The 19,109-nt window shown below is 44.6% G+C and overlaps 1 protein-coding gene across 1 annotated transcript in view; it reads left to right on the plus strand.

Annotated features, from left to right (window-relative positions):
• SLC13A1 (solute carrier family 13 (sodium/sulfate symporter), member 1) overlaps window positions 1–19,109 on the plus strand; it is a 122,450-nt gene that overhangs the window by 96,629 nt on the left and 6,712 nt on the right. The window contains 5 exon segments of the mRNA XM_015418878.1: window positions 6,169–6,288; window positions 8,799–8,897; window positions 8,999–9,100; window positions 15,865–15,968; window positions 16,637–16,746. Of these exon segments, the coding sequence (XP_015274364.1) occupies window positions 6,169–6,288; window positions 8,799–8,897; window positions 8,999–9,100; window positions 15,865–15,968; window positions 16,637–16,746 (535 nt within the window).

Genomic DNA, 19,109 nt, shown 5'->3' on the forward strand with positions numbered 1-19,109 from the left:
TGTGAAAAAACACTATGTACCTTGTCACTAAGATTGGTCTGCTTTCCAGGTGATTGGAAGGTAGTAAATGTAAAACATATTTTTAAAATAGGACCCAGAGAAAATTTGGGAGACTACAGGCCAGTCAGGCTAATGTATGTTCCAGATATGTAGGTAAAAACAGTTGTTAAAGATTAAGCTCACAGAAGAACAAATACTAATGAGGAAGAATTAGTATGGCTTCTGTATACAGAAATCCTGTCTCACCAACTGTGAACTTTTAGAGTTCTTTGAAAGAATTTACAAACATGTGGGCATATGCAGGGATGTGCATTTGGTTCAGCCGAACCAAAGAAAAACCCAAATAATGCCTATTCGGCATTGTTCAGGCATGCCCGAATAGGGATTCCCTGGATGAATGCCAAATCTGTCAGGGGCTGCACACTCTCTCCATTGTATCCTATGGCCCCATAGGGTACAATGCTTCCCTAGCAACCCACCTTCACTTCCCCAGTCAGCCTGCAGTGGTGGGCCAGCTGGGGAGACTCAGGGGAGGGAGAGAGGGTCAGTTTCACTCCCCCTCCACTTGGACACCCCTAGACATAAGTGATCCAGTAAACATTATATTCCCATTTACTGTAGGTAATTTAGCAACGCCATCTTGTGAACCTTTTTGTTAATTCTGCTTGTTTCTTTTAAAGGTATGTGGTTGCAGCCCCGTAGCTAAGGAGTTCTTGGGGAGGGGGCCAGGGGTGGGGCCACCAGCCAATCAAGTTAATTAAATTAACTTTGATTTAGTTGCTGGGACTCCTAAGGCAGCCCTGGCTGCAACCGAGGAGGGAGGAGAGCTCCACCACCAACAGCAGGGACAGCCCTGGCCCCGTGGACGAGCCCTCAGGTCTTGTGGGTGTGCCGGGGCACTCTCTCTCACTCTCCACCTCTGTCGGTGACTGGCCACCAGGGCAGGTTCTGGGCAGGAGGGACCCAGCTGTATTGTCTGCACGGTGCCTAGGGAGCTCCCCCTCCCCTCTCCTCACGGCCCGGAGCGCGACACCCTCATGGCTCAGTGACTGAGCCCCATGGAACCACCTCACGTCTGCCACCCCCCCTAGCCCCCCCCCAGGCCAAGCCCCCACCCTGCCTGCCCTCCTCCCCTCCCTCCCAGCCTCTGTGCATCTCCCCCCTCTCCCGCCATCCAGCCCCCTTTGTCTCCCCGGCACCGCCGGCTCCGCTCCTCGTGCCCGCTCTGACCCAGTGAGGAGCCGCCAGCAATGCCACCACAGAAGGAGGAGGAGGGGGAGTGAGAGCCAGCCAGAAACCTTGGCTCGGCACTTGGTTTTTCTTTTTTGTTTTTTGAGGGAGCAGCAGCAGGCGGTGCAGTGGGGGAAGGGGGAGCCGAGGATTATAGGGGGGTCCATAAAAACTATGGGGGGGTAGGCTTTGTGGGCCCTGTGGATGCTACGAGCATGTGTGGTTGTCTTCTCTCAGGTTGGAGCACACATCTAACTCAATTGATTTTCAGAAGGCAAACATAGGTTTAGGCATGCTTCATCACTGCAGCAAGAGCATTACAATATTTAGAGAGGGAGCATCAGCTGAGGTAATAGTGCAATGGGTATGGAGGGGTAGGAAGAAGCCCCACAGTTATTTTCAGAGCTCATTCCAAAAAGGTTGCCTGCCCCAATAACATAGGTATGTCCAGTATTTACTGGTCAGGTAAAGGGTGAAAGGGTGGGATGGCAGGCAAGAAGCAAATTCATTCTCTACCTTTCTATCTTTCCCTGTCTTTGGCTGAAACTAACACATAGTATCTCTGAAAAGAAGAAAAACCTGTCCCCATTATAAATGTTATCATCTAAATGTTCAAATCAAATTCTGGCACCTTTGTCCCAAGGAGAGCATAATAAAATCAAACAAACATTTTCCTCTGAATGAACCCTTTTCTCATTATAGAAAATCTCGCTATTTGTTAAGCTGTTGATCTCTTTAGCTTTTCAAGCATGATGAGTTCAGGCTATTGGCATGCAGAGGGAATCACAGCACTCAGGGGGAACTCTCCATGCATAACTCCTGTCAAAGCATTAAGCTTCCGACGGAATCTGCATTTGCTCCCCAAAGGTCTGTTCCCACTAGAATCACCTGCATGTCCCTTCCTCAGAAGGTCTTTTGTCAAACAGTGAGAAAGAATTGGATGAGATAATGTCTGCTTATGGTCTACTTTACTGTTATAGGCAGGTAATGATCCTGAAGTTAATTTCTTGTCAATCCATATATCTAATTCCAACAGGGGGCAGGTTGTGCAGATACTTATTTCTGCCAACAGAGGGCTCACTCTCCCCCAACAGGTTTTCCTACATAGTCAGTAGACTTCCTGTGTCTGCAGAAAAATCCAAGAAGTAAAAAAATCCCTTCAGGGAAGGTTGACATCCCCCCAATACCTTTTGAAATGGCCTCTGCAGGGATCTAACTCCAGGCATCAACAGTGAGAGATTAGAACGTTCGGGGAGGGGGGAGGCTTCTAACTGTCTCTGTCAGTAAAAGGGTGGGGGAAGGGCCCTTTCCTGGCCTCTTTTGGTCTTGGAGGGAGGGAGGGAGCCTTGAGGACAGACCTGACAAGGGTTGCCAGTGCCAGCCTGGGGAATCCCTAGAGTTTTTGAGGTAGACTGTAAGGAGGGCTGGGTTTGGGGAAGGAGAGGCCGCAGCTGGGTATAATGCCTCCAAAGCAGCCATTTTCTCCAGGGAGACAGATCTCTGCTGTCTTGAGTTCAGTTGTAATTCTGGGGGGGTGGTCCTCCAGGCCCCACTTAGAGGTTGGTAACCCTAGGCCTGGCAGCAGTTTAGGGTCACCAGGTCCCCCACTGGCCACCAGCAGGGGATGGGGGGCAAGGTTGCCAGATCCAGGCTGGGAAACTCCTGGAGATTTGCAGGTGGAGCCTGGGGAGGACAGATATCTCAGTGGGGTACAATGTCACAGAGTCCTCCCTCCAAACCACCCTCCAAAGCATCCATTTTCTCCATGGGAAATTATCTCTGCAGTCTGGAGATGAGCAGTAATTCCAGGCATCCCCAGGTCCCACCTGGAGGTTGGAATCCCTAGGCAGCACCCTCTGGGTGACTTGATACCACCTGATTGGCATGACTCAACTAGGCCCAGCTGCTTGCTACTGTTCATCAGCAGCCACCCTATGAAAGCCAGTGTGATGTAACAGTTAGATATTCAGATTAGGGTCTGCGAGACCCAGGTTAAGATCCCCATCTTGCAGTGGAAGCTGACTGGGTGATTTTGGACCAGTCACATACTTTCAGCCTAGCCAACCTCACAGGGTTGGTGTGCAGATAAAAGGAGGCGAGAATAATGTAAGCTGCTTTGGTCCCCACTGTGGAGAAAGACTGTAATTTTCCTAGGTAGAAAGAGTGTGAGAGCGGTAGGGGGAGACAGGAGGAAGCAAAGGTGTGAGGAATAGGATAACCATCCCACAAGTTTCTTGCGGGTCTCCACTTGTACCCTATAATGCTAACAAGGACATAGTGTTAGGATTTCAAAATTGCAATGACTTTAGCTAACATTTTCCTACAGAATCAGTTCGTTTCATGTAATTTTTATGATTTGATTATTTATGCCATTTTTATCTCACCCTTTCTTTTGAGGAGCTCAAAGCAGCACATATCATTTTCTCCACCTCTGTTTTATCCTCATAACAACCTTATGAGATAGATTTGATTAGGCTGAGAGAATGAACTGGCCAAGGTCTCCCTGTGAGTCTCACTTCTCTGACCCAGGTAGGCTGTCAGGTACCCCCTGGCCACTGGTTGGGGATGGGGTGCAAGGTTGCTGGATCCAAGTTGGGAAACTCCTAGAGATTTGGAGATGGCACCTGGGAAGGACAGGAACCTCAATGGGGTATAATGCCATAGAGTCCACCTTCCAAAGCATCAATTTTTTCTGGGCAAAATGATCTCTGCAGTCTGGAGATGAGCTGTAATTATGGGGGGGGGATCTCCAGATCCCACCTGGAGGCTGGCATCCGTAGACCCAGGGGTCCCCAACCTTGTTGAGTCTGTGGGTACTTTTGACTTTTTAAAAACAGTTAGTGGGTAGCACTGCAAAATGAATGGCACAGGAGCTGGGCTGATCACAAAAATGTTTGGTGGTTCTAAGCCAAATGCTATCAACTGTCTTTGAATGGATGCCACCTGAAGACACAAAAGGCCCCTTCTAAAGTACATCCTGCACCAGTGAAGTGGAAGAAAGTCAGGACTGGCTCTTTGCTTTGGGGAAGAAGGAAAGGGGCACCAGAAAACACATTGGTACTCATTAGGATTACCAAGTCGAATTTTCATACCGGCGGGGGAGCGTCGCTGGGCTCCGGGAGCTCTCTTCTAATGTGCGCTCTCGCGCGTGCCACCAACACGTCCCAGAAGTGACGCGCAATGTCGATCACGTTGGGGGCATGGCCCCGATCATCGGAGGGAAAACCATAGAGTTTTCCCTCCGACGATCGGGGCCACACCCCCAACGTAATCAACGTGGTTGCTTCACCTCTGGTGACGCAGCCACGCTGCGCTTCAGGGGGCGAAGTTCCCCCCGGAGCCCAATTCCGCAGCAGCGGAAATCGGGCCTCCAAAGCGGGGGTTTACCCACCCCCTGCCCCCACTTGGCAGCCCTAGTACTCATTATGATGCTTATAGGCTGCATGTTGAGGACCAGTGATCTCTCTGTGTATGTTCAGTGCCATCAAGTCACTCCTGACTTATGGCAACCCTATGAATTAATGACCTTCAAATTAATGACCTTCAATACATCACTGATCTAACTCTACATATTTATGACAACAGCTACTTTATGTAAGGTCTTCCAGAAATTCACATTATAGCAGCATCATTTATGAGACAGACTCAATAGCTTTAGGTAGAAAGTAGAAATAGAAATACTTTCTTGGTACAAAGTATTACATATATCTTGATAGAAAATAAGTGTTACATGTATCTCAATTTCCCCCAAAGCGTGTGTTTTCTTAGAAAAAAATTTAATGGCTTCAAAATGTTGAGAATTTTTAGAACCCTAAAGATGAGGTGCTTGTAGTAGGGGTGCAGGAGCCATAGTTTAAAATTCATTACGTTAAATCACATCTACCCAACTTTATACTCTTCAGCTAGTTCAGCTCAGTCAGTTTTAAGTAGGGAGAGAGGTGTATTTTAACCCATTATTTTTAAATGCTTGGAGTGTCTAGCAATTGTGAAGTATCTAGCCATCACTGGATAGATTCAGGCAACAAAAGATTAATCACATGACCATGATATGTGTGTGTGTGTGTGTGTGTGTGTAAGGATATTTTCTTTGTCTCAATTGGCTTATGGCCAAATGGGTATTTAGACAGTTTCACAATGAGATCTTGTCCAATGGTGAGTATGCACTTTCTGGAGACCTTCACACTTGCTACCTTCATCTGGTTCCCACCACTTGGTGATTGTAACACTAGTGTTTGTTGGGGAGAAATCCTGTTTGTCTGACTCCTTTTGTTACTGCAAGCTCTAGTAAAGGTAAAGGTTTCCCTTGCTCAAAAGCCAGTCGAATCCAACTTTAGGGGGCAGTGTTTCCAAGCCGAAGAGCCACTGCTGTCTGAAGATGTCTCCATGGTCATGTGGCTGGCATGACTAGACGCCGAGGCACATAGAACACTGTTACCTTCCAATTGAAGCAGTACCTATTTATCTACTTGCAATGTCTTGCTTTCGAACTGCTAGGTTCACAGGAGCTGGGACCAGAGATGGGAGCTCACTCCATCATGCGGCACTTGCTTCTCGAACTGCCAAACTACCGACCTTCCAGTCTGCAGTTCAGCGTCTTAACCACTGAGCCACCGCAGCCCCCACTACAAGCTCTAGTCAAGTATTATGCTGACGAAAGTGGAGGGAAAGCATCTCTGAAGTCTTTCAGTTCCACAACCATAAAACTGAAGTTATTCACACATTAAGAATTTGGAACATCTGGAAAAGTGCATTGTTATTTAACAATGTATGCTAATATTTAATGTTTTGTTAGATTCCAGTTAACCATTCATCACTGAAAACAGGAATTTTTGTTCTGGCAGTTTCAGAGGACATTAACGTTCAAGGAAGAAGTTGTTTTGATCTTTTCTTGAGTAATCACCCTGTTTTAAGTTGTGTCTCATTTTCATTTCTATTCAGACGGTACCCAGATTGCCAGTGCATCAATTTTGGATCCTGGTTTATTCTCTGCATTCCCATCACTATTATTATTCTGTTGCTTTCATGGGTTTGGCTTCAGTGGCTTTTCCTAGGTTTCAAGTAAGTAAATGTTTAATGTATCTTATACAACTACATTGGAACTAGTCCTCACATTCCCTGCAGATTATACGTGGTACATGTGCTACCACACAGATTCAATAGAAAAGCAGCATATGGACATGATTAAGTACTCATAATGACCTCTGCCATCAGGTCGCAGCCAAATTATGGCAACCCAGCAAGGGGTTTTCAAGGCAAGTAAGAAGCAGAGGTAGTTTGCCACTGCTGTTCTCTGCAGAGTCTTTCTTGGTGGTCTCCCTTCTAAGCACCGATCCTGTTTAGCTTCTGAGATCTGATGAGATCAGGCTATACTATGCTGCCTTCCCTCCACATGCTTAATAGTTTCCTTCACAAAAATGTTGTATGGTTCTGTAATTAATTATGAATCACCTTGTTGTTACACAATGTTCCAACAGTGATGCAAGCTTTTACCCTACAAGAACTCATGTCATGAAAATCTATAGCCTTGAATATAGCTACTTGCCTGGTTGGCCCTAGTAAGAATCACCTTCAGGAGGATCAAACAAGGATGTGTTACAAAAAATAGGCATGTGTTTCTTTTATCACCACAAACTGCCTTAAAATTTGTGGAAGTTTGTGGCGGGTCTTCAGTTTGCAAACATTGCTTCGTGAACCATAAACCAGCGAAAATTTGTGACAAACAAGTTTGTGAGTCAGTTTCTGCCCATCCCTATTTGCAAAGCGGGTCCTAAACCTGGTTTTTCCAAATGATGATGGTAAGCTTTCTTCCACCCCATCTATTAATTCATTTCATTAGCAAGTGTGCTTATAATCAGGGTCTTAGAAGGTCATAGAAAGTAAATGGTCTAGGCATGCAATATATAGAAGACTTTCTCTTTGCTTCCATAGAATTAGAAGTGTTTGTACAGTGGAATATAGAATGGATGTAATATTGCCTTTAACTTAGAATGGGTAGGTTCATTCGTGAAAATTTGTGACAGTTGCTACCCAAGCAGGAAGTGTGTTCAGTCTTTGACAGTATGGGCATAGTCATGATAAGCCATACATTTTATAAGTTCAAAATCAACCCAGTGTAGTCCAAAATAATATTTGCATGTACACTGATGGTGATAGGTGGGGAAATAATTTGAAACTTCTGTATATATAGACCCATACAGTGCATACACAGGTAGGTACAAATACTTGTGTAAGATATATGGAAGGTTCTTTTCATGTGCAGATGGAAAAGCTTCACCGTAGCCAAGCATCTTCTCCTTGTTCTTGGATTGGTAGACTGAGCCTTCTCTTCAGGGGAAAGGATAGAGACACACATAGTATGGACCAAGCAAAAGGAGCTCTTTAATCAAGACAAAATGTAAATTACATACCCTAAACAACTAGAGTAAGGGAACTATAGTTAGACTTAATTTATCTATCACCCCGTGCATCAGATTATGTGTACTTACCAACTTCACAGGATTTAAAGAATTTTCCATAGTGTTGAAAGTGCCTTTCCAAGACTTCCAGCAGAGACTGGAAACTTAAACACGTGACCATACCAGGCAGCTTTCTGTTGAGTAGGGCCACTGTACCCTCTAGTTCAATATTGTCAGTTCTGACTAGCGGTAACTCTTGGGGATCCCAGATAAAGAATGGTTTTCCCAAGACTACTTATCTCAGGTCCTTTAAGTGGAGATTGAATCTGAAATGATCTCATGTGCTCCACACTCATCCATAGCCCAGGTTTGTTGATGTTCTAAGAGGCTCGTGTCAGTTACCATCACTTGCATTTCATGTCTCTGTGTGGTGACTCTAAACACTGTGTACAAAAATACCTGATTTGCCAAAATGAAAGCACATATAGGAATGTCCATACTGTATTTTGTACATATAACCCTGTTCAGTCTGTAATATTTTTGGTACTCTTACCTCTTGTACCAAGACAGCATGCTACAGGCAATTCTATGTTTGGTCACCATTTCACATCAATGTGACAATGCATGTATTTCCACATTTTACATGCAAATGCATACCTGCAACAAACTTGGGTTTCTGATAATATATATCAAAGCTGAAAAATACACAAATTGCTTTATTTACACAAAATGGCAACTGTGTGTATGAAGAGGATAGCACAGTAGGTGAAGAAGGAGCTCTGAAATAGAAGACTGAAAAAGGCTATACCTTATGGGAATGATGAAGTGTTGATTATTTCTGTAAAAAAAAAGACTGTGGCCTGAATCCAAAGAACTCTGTGGCTCCTTCCACATATCCAAGGGAACTTTGAACTGTGTTCATCAAAACAAGAGTCTTTAGCATGAGCTGCCAGCTTTGAAACGGAGGATGATTTCTAAAAGCCATTCATTATTTGGAGGAAGAGCACAGAAGGATCTGTCATTCAGAAAAAAGCTCATATCATATTGTATGAGCTGAAGCCCTAGAGTAGCTTTCTGGATCCTAGCAACGGGATGGCATATCAGGGGGAGCACATAAGCAGACATATGACTACGGCAATTGACCATTATTCTCACTGTCCATTTTCCTCTCAGTTTCAAGAAAATGTTCCAGTGTGGCAAGACAAAGACAACCAAGGAGCTGGCTTCAGCACGAGTAATTGAAGAGGAATACCAGAAACTTGGACCCATCACGTAAGGCAGAAGGATAAACCACAGGAGAGAATATTACAGCAGTGCCAAAGCAAGCTAGCATAAAAGATGATGGTAACACACACACTGTGCTTCTTTTGCAGCTACCCAGAAGTCATCACCCTTATCCTGTTTTTTCTGATGGCCCTGTTATGGTTTACTAGAGATCCTGGATTCATCCCTGGTTGGGCCTCACTTTTCTCAGAGTAAGTTAATATGTACGGAGATGCCCAGGGACTGTGTTTTGTGTTCTGAGGAGTTTGCATTATCCCTCGGTCTTCTAAGTCACTCCACATTGATGGTACTGGAAAATACTTCTTCAGACACTATACAGATAGTGTAGACGAGTTGCTAATATTTTTTCTTTGTGTGCTTTTGTTTTTTAAGGTACTGAATAAAACAGCCATTGCAAAGAACAGGAGTAGGCAACCACCAGCCTCTGTGGTGAACAGCAAAATGCCAAGCCACAGGCTCGTAGCCAGGATTTTGTAATTTGGAGGGCCTTTAAATAAGTTGGGGGGCACTGACATCACAAAGTTAAAAATTAAATTAAATTACATTAAAATTTTAAAAACGCATGCTTGCCAGTTGGAGCAGGCAGGTATTGTCATGAGCATGGGCTGCCCATGCTGGGGTGGGCCCTGCCAGTTTTGCAGCATTCGCACTCTGCCTCCCTACCGAGTCAGCCCAGGGACCGTTTACAACCCTGAACCCAACAACCTGGTTGCATCAATTCCCCGGGGCGCACACCTCCTCCTCCGCCAGCGTTCAGCGCTCCACTGAGGTGCCCAACCTGGATCATGCTGCAAATCTGCACTGGTCCTGCCAGCCTCTGAGTGCTACCGAAAGTTACCGATTATGGCAGAAGGCACTGGTTCAGGCCCACGGGCCCCACCTTGCCTGCCCGCCTGGCTGCCTCATGCTGCTCCACCGCTAGCTTGGGATGGAGCTGGTGGGGCTGCTGCCATGCTTGGGGAAGGGGTGGAGGTGGCAGGGAAGCAAGCCACACTTGGAGAAGGGGCAACAGGGAAGCAAGCCACACTTGGAGAAGGGGTGGCAGGGAAGCAAGCCGCGCTTGGGGAAGGGGTGGCAGGGAAGCAAACTGTGCTTGGGGAAGGGGGTGGCTGTGGGAAGTCCTCCGGGTGGCCCAGAGAGTTGGGAGTCCTCCGGGTCACCCAGAGAGTCAGGGGGTCTGGGGGCTGGATGGAAGTTCAGCCTTGGCAGGGGCCTTGGCAGGAAGTGGGGGGCGGGCCTTGAAATGCCGCACTGTAGCTATGGGCCTGCCAAGCACTTGACATAGAGGGTTAGTTCTCCACCTAAGGGATTGAGGTGCAAGCCCCTGCGGTGCTAAAGGCACTGCTGGGTATAACTCCTAGTGAGTCTGTCCAAGCTCAGCCTTTGCCCATTTTGTTTGCCAGTACTTCAACATCTTCACAGGTAGATGCTACAGAGGTATTTTGCACTTGGCCTGAAAAGGTTGCCTATACCTGGTATGCAGCACGAGTAATCAAATGGTAAACTGCATTTTCTTCCACTGGGGGAAATTTCCATGGTAGTCAGGTGTGATCAGTACCATTACTGGAAAATAAAAGTGTGAACAAGCAACACTGATGACACCAAAGGGCAGTGGAAAACAAAATTCAAAATTGGGAATTCCTCACTGGAAAACTGCAAGTTCGGATGCGCCCCCCAGATCTGCTTCTGGGGAGGCAAGAAGTTGTTTGGTGTAGTGGTTAGGTGCACGGACTCTAATCTGGGAGAACCGGGTTTGATGCCCCACTCCTCCACTTGCACGTGGCTGGATGACCTTGGGCAAGCCATAGTTCTGATAAGAGCTGTTCTTGAAAAAGAGCAGTTTCTGTCAAGAGCTCTCTCAGCCCCACCTACCTCACAGGGTTTCTGTTGTGCGGAGGGGAAGGGAAAGGAGATTGTAAACCGCTCTGAGACTCCTTCGGGTAGTGAAAGGCGGGGTATAAATCCAATCTCTTCTTCTTCTTGTGTGGAAATTTTTACAAACTTCAATTATTTAAGAACACCAATGTGCAGGTTTGCACTTGTGCAGAAATGGTCTGAGTCAAACCATTGGCCTATCAAAGTCAGTCTTGTCTATTCTGATTGGCAGTGGCTCTCCAGAGACTTAGATCAAGGTTTTTCACATCAACTACTACCTCAGCCTTCTGATTAAGAGTTGCCAGGGATAGAAACTGGTGACCTTCCGCGAGCCAGATTCTGCTTATGGGCTGCCAAGTTCCACTTCCCGCCATATGTTCTGTGCTACCTCATCAGGATAACAAATCCACTCTGGTTATTTTCTCCCTGTGTCACTTTACAGTTTTTCTGTTTTGCTTCTAGGAAGCAGAACTGAGACAGTCTGTCTATTGCTCATTGCTTTTTACCGCTATGCTGTCTTCATGCAGAAATTTCTGCCTCTCAGGCCTAAAAATGTATATCAGCATATGCAGGCATCTCAGTATGCCTAAATCCCAGTAAATTATTTAGTGACCTGTGGAATGTGAATTTTTTTTCATAAATATAATGGCTCATTCAACTTATTTAACCTCTATCCTCCAAACTAACAGCAACATTCAAAGCTATGTTAATGTAGGAGGTTTGTGATGCGGGGAGGGCGGGGTAAAAATGCCTTAAATAAATAATAAAATAAAATGTTTGCCGAGCCTTTACCAAGAAGTCCTACTGAGGTATTTGCAGATCAGAGATGCACATGTGGTGGCCACACAGTGTGGATACCAAAAAGACTCCACAGTACACAAGTCTTGACAAAATAAATACTGATTATTTCAAAAAGCAGGTGCCAATCAATTGCTTTCAATTTAACAGTCATGTCTTTCAAAGGGGCATGAGGTTGCTGGCTTTTTTAAAACAGAATCTTGATTTTCAGGCACCAGAACAGTGTGAACCTTTGTAACGCTTCTTTCATGGTTCTCTCCAATCCATTTTCATTTGAACTAAATGTGAACATGCATCATTTTGCATCAGAGTCGGTCATTTTAGAGTGTTATATGTCCAGCCTAAATTTCCTTACAATAATAAGGTATAAGCCCATCTCTGTTTTTTACTGTCTAGATCTTTGTAAACTATGTATGTCTCTATTTACACTTAAAAAAAAATTCCCCTGTACACATAAGATCACATAACAAATGAGGTTTTTAATTCTTCAAGACTTCAGTAGAAATGTTTTCTATTCAGTTTCTAAGAAGATTTCATAAAGAAGTTCAGCTGTTTGTCTCATCTCTGTAATCATTTTACTCAAGAATATTTTATATATTGCCCCTTTTTTATTTCACTTTCACCCAATGCAAACAACAAACTACTATTTACATTTACTCCTGGAATGTGTGCAGTTGCCATAGCAACAGTTGTGATTGTTAGAACCTGAACAAGATAGTTCATCTGAGATTGGCCAGATTCCTATTTCTCATGGTTATTTCAGATTAACTCATTGCCTGCAAAATATTCTGCAGTTATTTTATACTACAACAGCCTAGGTCCTACAGTTTCCAGCAATTACTTGAGACAGCAGCAGAGGCAGCAAAGACTTTTGAAATCTATCCCAGAAGGAAGCTTGTAGTTGTACCTGGATGGATGGGGGAATCTGATCGAATTTACACCAAGGGGGGAGCTGCTTATTGTGGATAGAGCTGCAATTAAATTAAAGCAACAACAATCCTTTTTAACCTTAATGATTTCTTTCAGTCATGGAAATATTTTCCAGCTTACATAGGATCTAATAACATATTGACTATTATGCAGTAAATTTTACCTATATATGTACCTTGTCATCTTGAGGCAGGTAGTGATTTCCTGTCTCATCAGACAAACTCCGGTGCGGCACCCACTCTAATCAGTACGTGACACCTGATCTGATATCTTCTGTGGGTGTTGCCTAGTTGCTGGTATCTTCTTGAGAGGGGGAAGTAGGGCTTGGCAGTGATGGGAAGGAAACAGTAGGGATACTAGGGGATAGTAGGCAAGTTTCTTGTGTGTATGGGGAGTGAAAGAGACAATGCTTTGAGAGGTGAAGTCGAAATGGTCTGAGTCAGGCCATTGGCCTATCAGAGTTAGACTTGTCTATTCTGCTGGGCAGTGATGAAACTCAGAGGAAGAACTGCAGCTAAGGCCAAGTGCCTGGGAGAAAAGTGTGTTCTGCCAGACCAGCCAAGGCAAGGACAGAAATTAACAATGTACTTATTGAATCTGATGGATAAGAGGGACATGGTGTTCCCCTGCCCCAGTTTTGTATTGTAAGCTCTCATTTAGAATCTACAGTGAAGATCTAGCAGGGATGGTCCTGATTTGGTTTAGACATGGCTCTGAAAGGATGAAATAAAATTTAGATTAATTGAAAATATTGTAATGGCATATCTTCCTTTTTGTTCTATTAATGGTTTGATAAAATATAGTTAACACATAACACTAATCATATATATATGAAAGCCCAATGTACTGGCACTTTCCAGCTCTCCCATTGGCTGTGCAGTTTGCTCCATCAGCCGTTGACCCATCAACCGCCACTCAAGAGTACTTGCGTGCCATTGGCTGGATGCTGGGTCCGCTTCTCTCCCCTGCCCACTGCCAGCCTGGCCACTTTCCTGACAGAATAAACTGCCAAATTGGCTGTCTCTCCTGCTTCTCCTACTTGGCTCCTGTGGAGATACCTTTTCCCTTAGTGGCTGTTGCTAGGCAACCAAGCTTGGTTCTGTCAGTAAAAAGGCAAAGACAAGAGGCCCATTCCAGCCCTACTATGGCTTCTGTAGGGAACTCATTGGGGCCAGTCCTCAATAGGGTTGCCAGGTTGGTAAATACCTGGAGATATTGTGGTGGAGTCTACAGAAGCCAGAGTTTGGGGAGGTGTGGGATTTCAGACAGGTACAATGCCATAGACGCCATCCTCCAAACCAGACATTTCCTCCTGGGGAACCATTGCTGCCAATCTCCAGGTGAGGGCTGGAGATCACTCAGAATTACAACTGCTTTCCAAATGGCAGATATCAGTTCCCCTGGAGAAAATGGCTGCTTTACAGGGTGGACTCTGTGTCATTATACCCTGCCGAGGTCGCTTCTATCCTGAGGAAAAAGACTGTACTTTTCCTAAGCAGAGGCTGCAGGTGAGGGGGGAGATGGAAAACTGAAATCAGAGGGGCAGATAACAGTACATTGATAGTTTTCTGGGAAGGAGATAGGATTGCCAACTCCAGGTTGGGAAATTCCTGGAGATTTGAGGGGTAGAGCCTGGAAAGGGTGGGGTTTGAAGAGGTGTGGGACCTCAGACAGGTACAATGTCATAGACTCCACCCTCCAAACCAGCCATTTCCTCCTGGTAAACCATTGTTGCCAATCTCCAGGGGAGGGCTGGAGATCACTTAGAATTACAACTGCTCTCCAGATGTCAGAGATTAGTTCCTCTGGATAAAATGGTGGACTCTGTGTCATTATACCCTGCTGAGGTGCCCCCCCCCATGACAGTCAGTGTGACATAGCAGTTAGTGCTTCAGAGCAGGGTCTGCCAGACCCAGGTTCTTCCTGTGGAAGCTGATTGGGTGATTTCACAGGGTTGTTGTGCAGACTGAAAGGGGGAGAGGAGAATGATGTGAGCTGCTTTGGTCCCCACTGTGGAGAAAGACTTTACTTTTCCTAGGTACAGGCTGCAGGGAGGAGGGAGGAGATGGAAGTGGGGCCTCAGACAGGTACAATGCAATAGACTCCACCCTCCAAACCAGCCATTTCCTCCTGTGGAATAATTGTTGCCAACCTCCAGGTGAGGGCTGGAGATCACTCAGAATTACAACTACTCTTCAGATGGCAGAGGTCAGTTCCCCTGGAGAAGATGGTGGACTCTGTGTCACTATACCCTGCTGAGGTTGCCAGAGCAAATTGACGCTGAGTGCTCAAGGCCAGCCCCTCTGTGCCTCTTTCTAGAGCTTATTGTATTTATTTCCACAATGGACCTTATTCCTAGTATAATAAAATATACAGGAAGCTTCTATTTGCTTTAATGCTGGAGCAATGATCCCTAACATGGTACCTGGGCTACAATGGCACCCAACACTGGGTTTCCTGGTGCATATTTACTTCTTCCCCAAACCATCTCTCCTCAGAAGCACATAGCCACTCCTGGGTTTCCTCTACCTCACTGAAGCAAGAGGTACTTCAGAAGAATTGAAGAGGCATCATCTTTGTGTCTGCAGAAAGCACCATTTCAAAAACAGCTGCCTCCATCATACAGGGATACTTGGCTAGGAAACACCACATTTTGTGCCTGGGCCAAGTCCCAGTGTCAGCCATTTTGTGGTGGCACACATTCCCCATTCTGAAAATTCCAAAAGTATGCACAGGTTAATCGACACTGGGGACTCCTGCCTTACTGGACCACAATCCAACCAGGAGGTTTTCTCTTTTCCCAGCAAAATAGAGAGAGATGGCCAACAATAGCCATAATGTCACAAAAGTTCTATAATTGTGTGGTTTTCCAAACAAGGCAGAGAAATATACTTTCTTGAGCTGTGGGTCCTCATTCTGACTCAATGTATATGTTGCACATGCAAATATAAAGTGTCTGAGAATATCCATCATTCTATTCTTCTGTGGTGAAGGGTCCTATGTTGCTTTTCCCAGGAAGTGGGGAAGGTGTTGTATGAGAGGTTTTCAGGTCAGGAGATGGAGCTCAGTAAAACATTTTTTCTGTAAGTCTTGGAAACCATTAATAAAAGCCTCCGTCCTCCTTTAGACTGGTACAGAGTTCCTCCTGTAATAAACAAATCCAGCTAAACTGATGGTTTCTCATTTCTGCAAGTGACAACCTACATAGTATAATCAATACTGCCTTGAAATAATTAGAGCTGGTTCTCATCACCATGAAATAGCTCTCTAAACTGACTGAAGAATCTGAGAATAATTCATTTTCCTATTGCAGTGACATTGTTGACAAAATAGTCTTCAAATCTCTCCTCAGATACCCAGGATTTGCTACAGATTCAACAGCCGCATTACTCATTGGCCTCCTCTTCTTCGTTGTTCCAGCAAAAACATTATCTAAAACTTCAAGCAGTGAAAACAGTTGAGTATACTTCCTTGGCAATGGCAAATAAGAGAGGGGGGCCCTCTAGGATGTTGAGCCCCCCCCCCAATTCTTACATCAATTTGTTCAATGTGTTCATGTTTGAATGTGTGTGCCATAAACTATTCATGGCTAGACTGCTAGAATAATACATTAGCATTCATCTAATTCAGAGCTCTGTATTCACTACAGTATATAGACATGGAGCTTTTATAAGCATGCAGAGGAAGGGAGGTTCTGTGGAGGCACTGATTGCCATACATGTGATCTGACTCCTACTCAAATGAACAGGGAACCCATCAGCAGTGGGAGTCCCCATCTCAGCATTAATGCTCAATTAGTATGTTGTGAGGGAGGCTGGCTCCAGCCTGAAGCTTCCTCCCATGAATTGCTAAGTAAATCATCACATTTTAACCTGGATGTCCCCAGTACTTAGTGAGATACTAACCACTAACCAACACTATCTGGAAGTCATCTAGGCACTCACACTGTTTGAGTATGGGTTGTAGAACTTTTCCAAATATGTTAAATTCTTCATAGTGAGGAACACTTGAAAGATTATTACAAACCTGGATACTATGAGTTTAAAAATAAGAAAGAGTAATGGAAAGGTAATGTAATAGATCTTTTTTCTTGTAGATCTTAATTTTGTTTTCCCCCTCTGTAGTTCCTTTTGATTACACTCCACTGATTACTTGGAAAGAATTTCAGGCATGCATGCCTTGGGAAATTGCCATTCTTGTTGGTGGAGGGTTCGCACTGGCAGATGGCTGTGAGGTAATGTTTTGTTTTGTTAACAATATACTAAATCAATAATAATATTAATAAGAAGTAACTAGTTGCAAAAAACATTTGGAGGAATGGTTTATTTATTTTTATTTGAAACATTTTTATGTCACCTCTCCAGGAACTTGCCTATGGCAGTTTACAAAATAAAAATAATTAAAAATAAAATATTAGATGATATTGAACTTCATCATTAAAAAAGCCCCAGCCCAGCATAAAACTACAGATCATGAAAACACAGTTTGAAGGAACAGAAGCTAAGCAATGTAGTGAACAGAATGATTGTTCTGAAATAGTTATGGGAAAATAGGCGGTTCAAGTACAATCATGTTTTCCAATACTAGCTGTATTGGGGGTCTTCATGCACAGAAGAGTGGTGCTCAAAGATATGCACTGCAATACTAAGCATATTTATTCAGAAATAAGTACCACTACACTTACTTAGTAAGTAACAGTATTTGGGTTTGTAGCATGAAGTCATAATGAATCTTTTCTGCAATGACCAAAATACAGTCCACAGTCTATTAAATAAAAGGTCTTCTATGTATCCTACAACAGTATTTTAGATGATGTTTAACTAAAATGGAAACAATAGATTTTTTTCTGCTGTGTCATATGATCTGGTGATCAAACTCATGTTGAACCTCCCAGCTCTAAGCAACATTTTGATTGTTGATATTGTCACATGTGCAAGTTGGTCAGAATTCATTGTTGCTTCATAATATACCAACCCAAACAAAACTTCCCATACCACTGGATGCAGGATGCTGGCGGCAGCAAGTGTGGTCGAGGGATGTTTCTGCTCCACAGTTTTTATAAGCATGGTAGCCTCTGCCACGCCTGGGGCAAAACTTGGATGACATTAGCACACAATGGTAGGGCCAAAGGAGAACCCAGTGACCAGTTTCTTAGCAAGATCTATACTTTTGACCTACACACACACACTTAAGAGATCACTTCTGTTTCTCTAAACACCCCAATGCTATTGATGTTAGATAAATCAGTATAAATCAGTATTGGATTAAGAGTTAGTGGTTACAATTAGTAAACAGTTGGATTTTCCAAGTTACCCAACCTTACTAACTAACAGTCATGATATTCTTGTGTTTAAAAGGTCAAAATACCCATGACAGTGCCAGACCTGTTGGTTTAAATCTGTGTCCACCTAATCACACATAAAAAGGATTATGGAGTCAAGTTTTAGACCAAAGGGAGTATCAGACAGACCAGCTGAATTCTCTCCCTGGTTCCCCACTCATGCTTTATCATCTCACAGCTCTTCCCAATGTCACTTCTGCCCTAAATGGGCTCTGGTATTTATTTGTTTGTTTATTTAATTTCTACCCCGCCCTCCCCGCCTTGGCAGGCTCAGTGTGGCTTACATGGAATTTTATACAATTAAAACAAATATAGGTAAAATCATAAATAATATAAATATAAAAACATCACAAAGTGCTAGTACTAGATGGTTCATATATGATGGCAAGCATAGTCAGCATGCAACAAAACAATCAGCTACCGTCATAATCTGGGTTATTGAGGCCAGGGCCTCAGTTTGTATGATACAGCTCCTTAGTCAAAGGCCTGGTGGAAGAGCTCCGTCTTACAGGCCCTGCAGAATTGGAAAAGGTCCCACAGGGCCCTGATGTCTTCCAGGAGCCCATTCCACCAGTGCAGAGCTGCCGCTGAAAAGGCCCTGGCCCTCATGACAGCCAGCCTTGCTTCTCTGGGGTCCAGTAGAGCCAAACGATTTTGGGACCCCAATCTTAGTGCTCTCCAAGGAACATGTGGGGAAAGCCGGTCCCTTAGGTATGTAGGTCCCTGACCATATAGGGCTTTAAAGGTGAGAACCAGCACCTTGAACCGAATTCGGTATGCTATAGGCAGCCAGTGCAGTGTTTTAGTGCAGGCTGGATGTGCTCTCGCATAGGGAGGCCCAACAACAGCCTGGCCGCTGCATTCTGCACCAGCTACAGCTTCTGGATTTGGGACAAGGGCAGCCCCATGTAGAGAGCATTACAGTAATCCAATCTCGAGGTGATCATTGCATGGATCACTGTTGCCAAGTCATTGCGTTCGAGGAAGGGAACCAACTGCTTAATCAGTCAAAGTTAATAAAAGGCAGACTTCGCAGTGGCTGCTGCCTGGGCTTCCATCGTTAAGGAGGTGTTCAGGAGCACTCCCAAACTCCTGACCTCTGGTGCTGGCACCAAGAGTACCTCATCGAAAGTTGGGACTGGGATTCCTACCCCCAGGCCATTGTGACACAGGCACAGGACCTCTGTCTTCATCAGATTCAATTTCACTTGACTCAGTCTAAGCCGATGAGCCACAGCTTTCAACGCCAGATCCAG

Source organism: Gekko japonicus, unplaced genomic scaffold (genome assembly GCF_001447785.1).
Source record: "Gekko japonicus isolate JY-2015 unplaced genomic scaffold, Gekko_japonicus_V1.1 scaffold1837, whole genome shotgun sequence".
Classification (NCBI taxonomy): Eukaryota; Metazoa; Chordata; class Lepidosauria; order Squamata; family Gekkonidae; genus Gekko; species Gekko japonicus.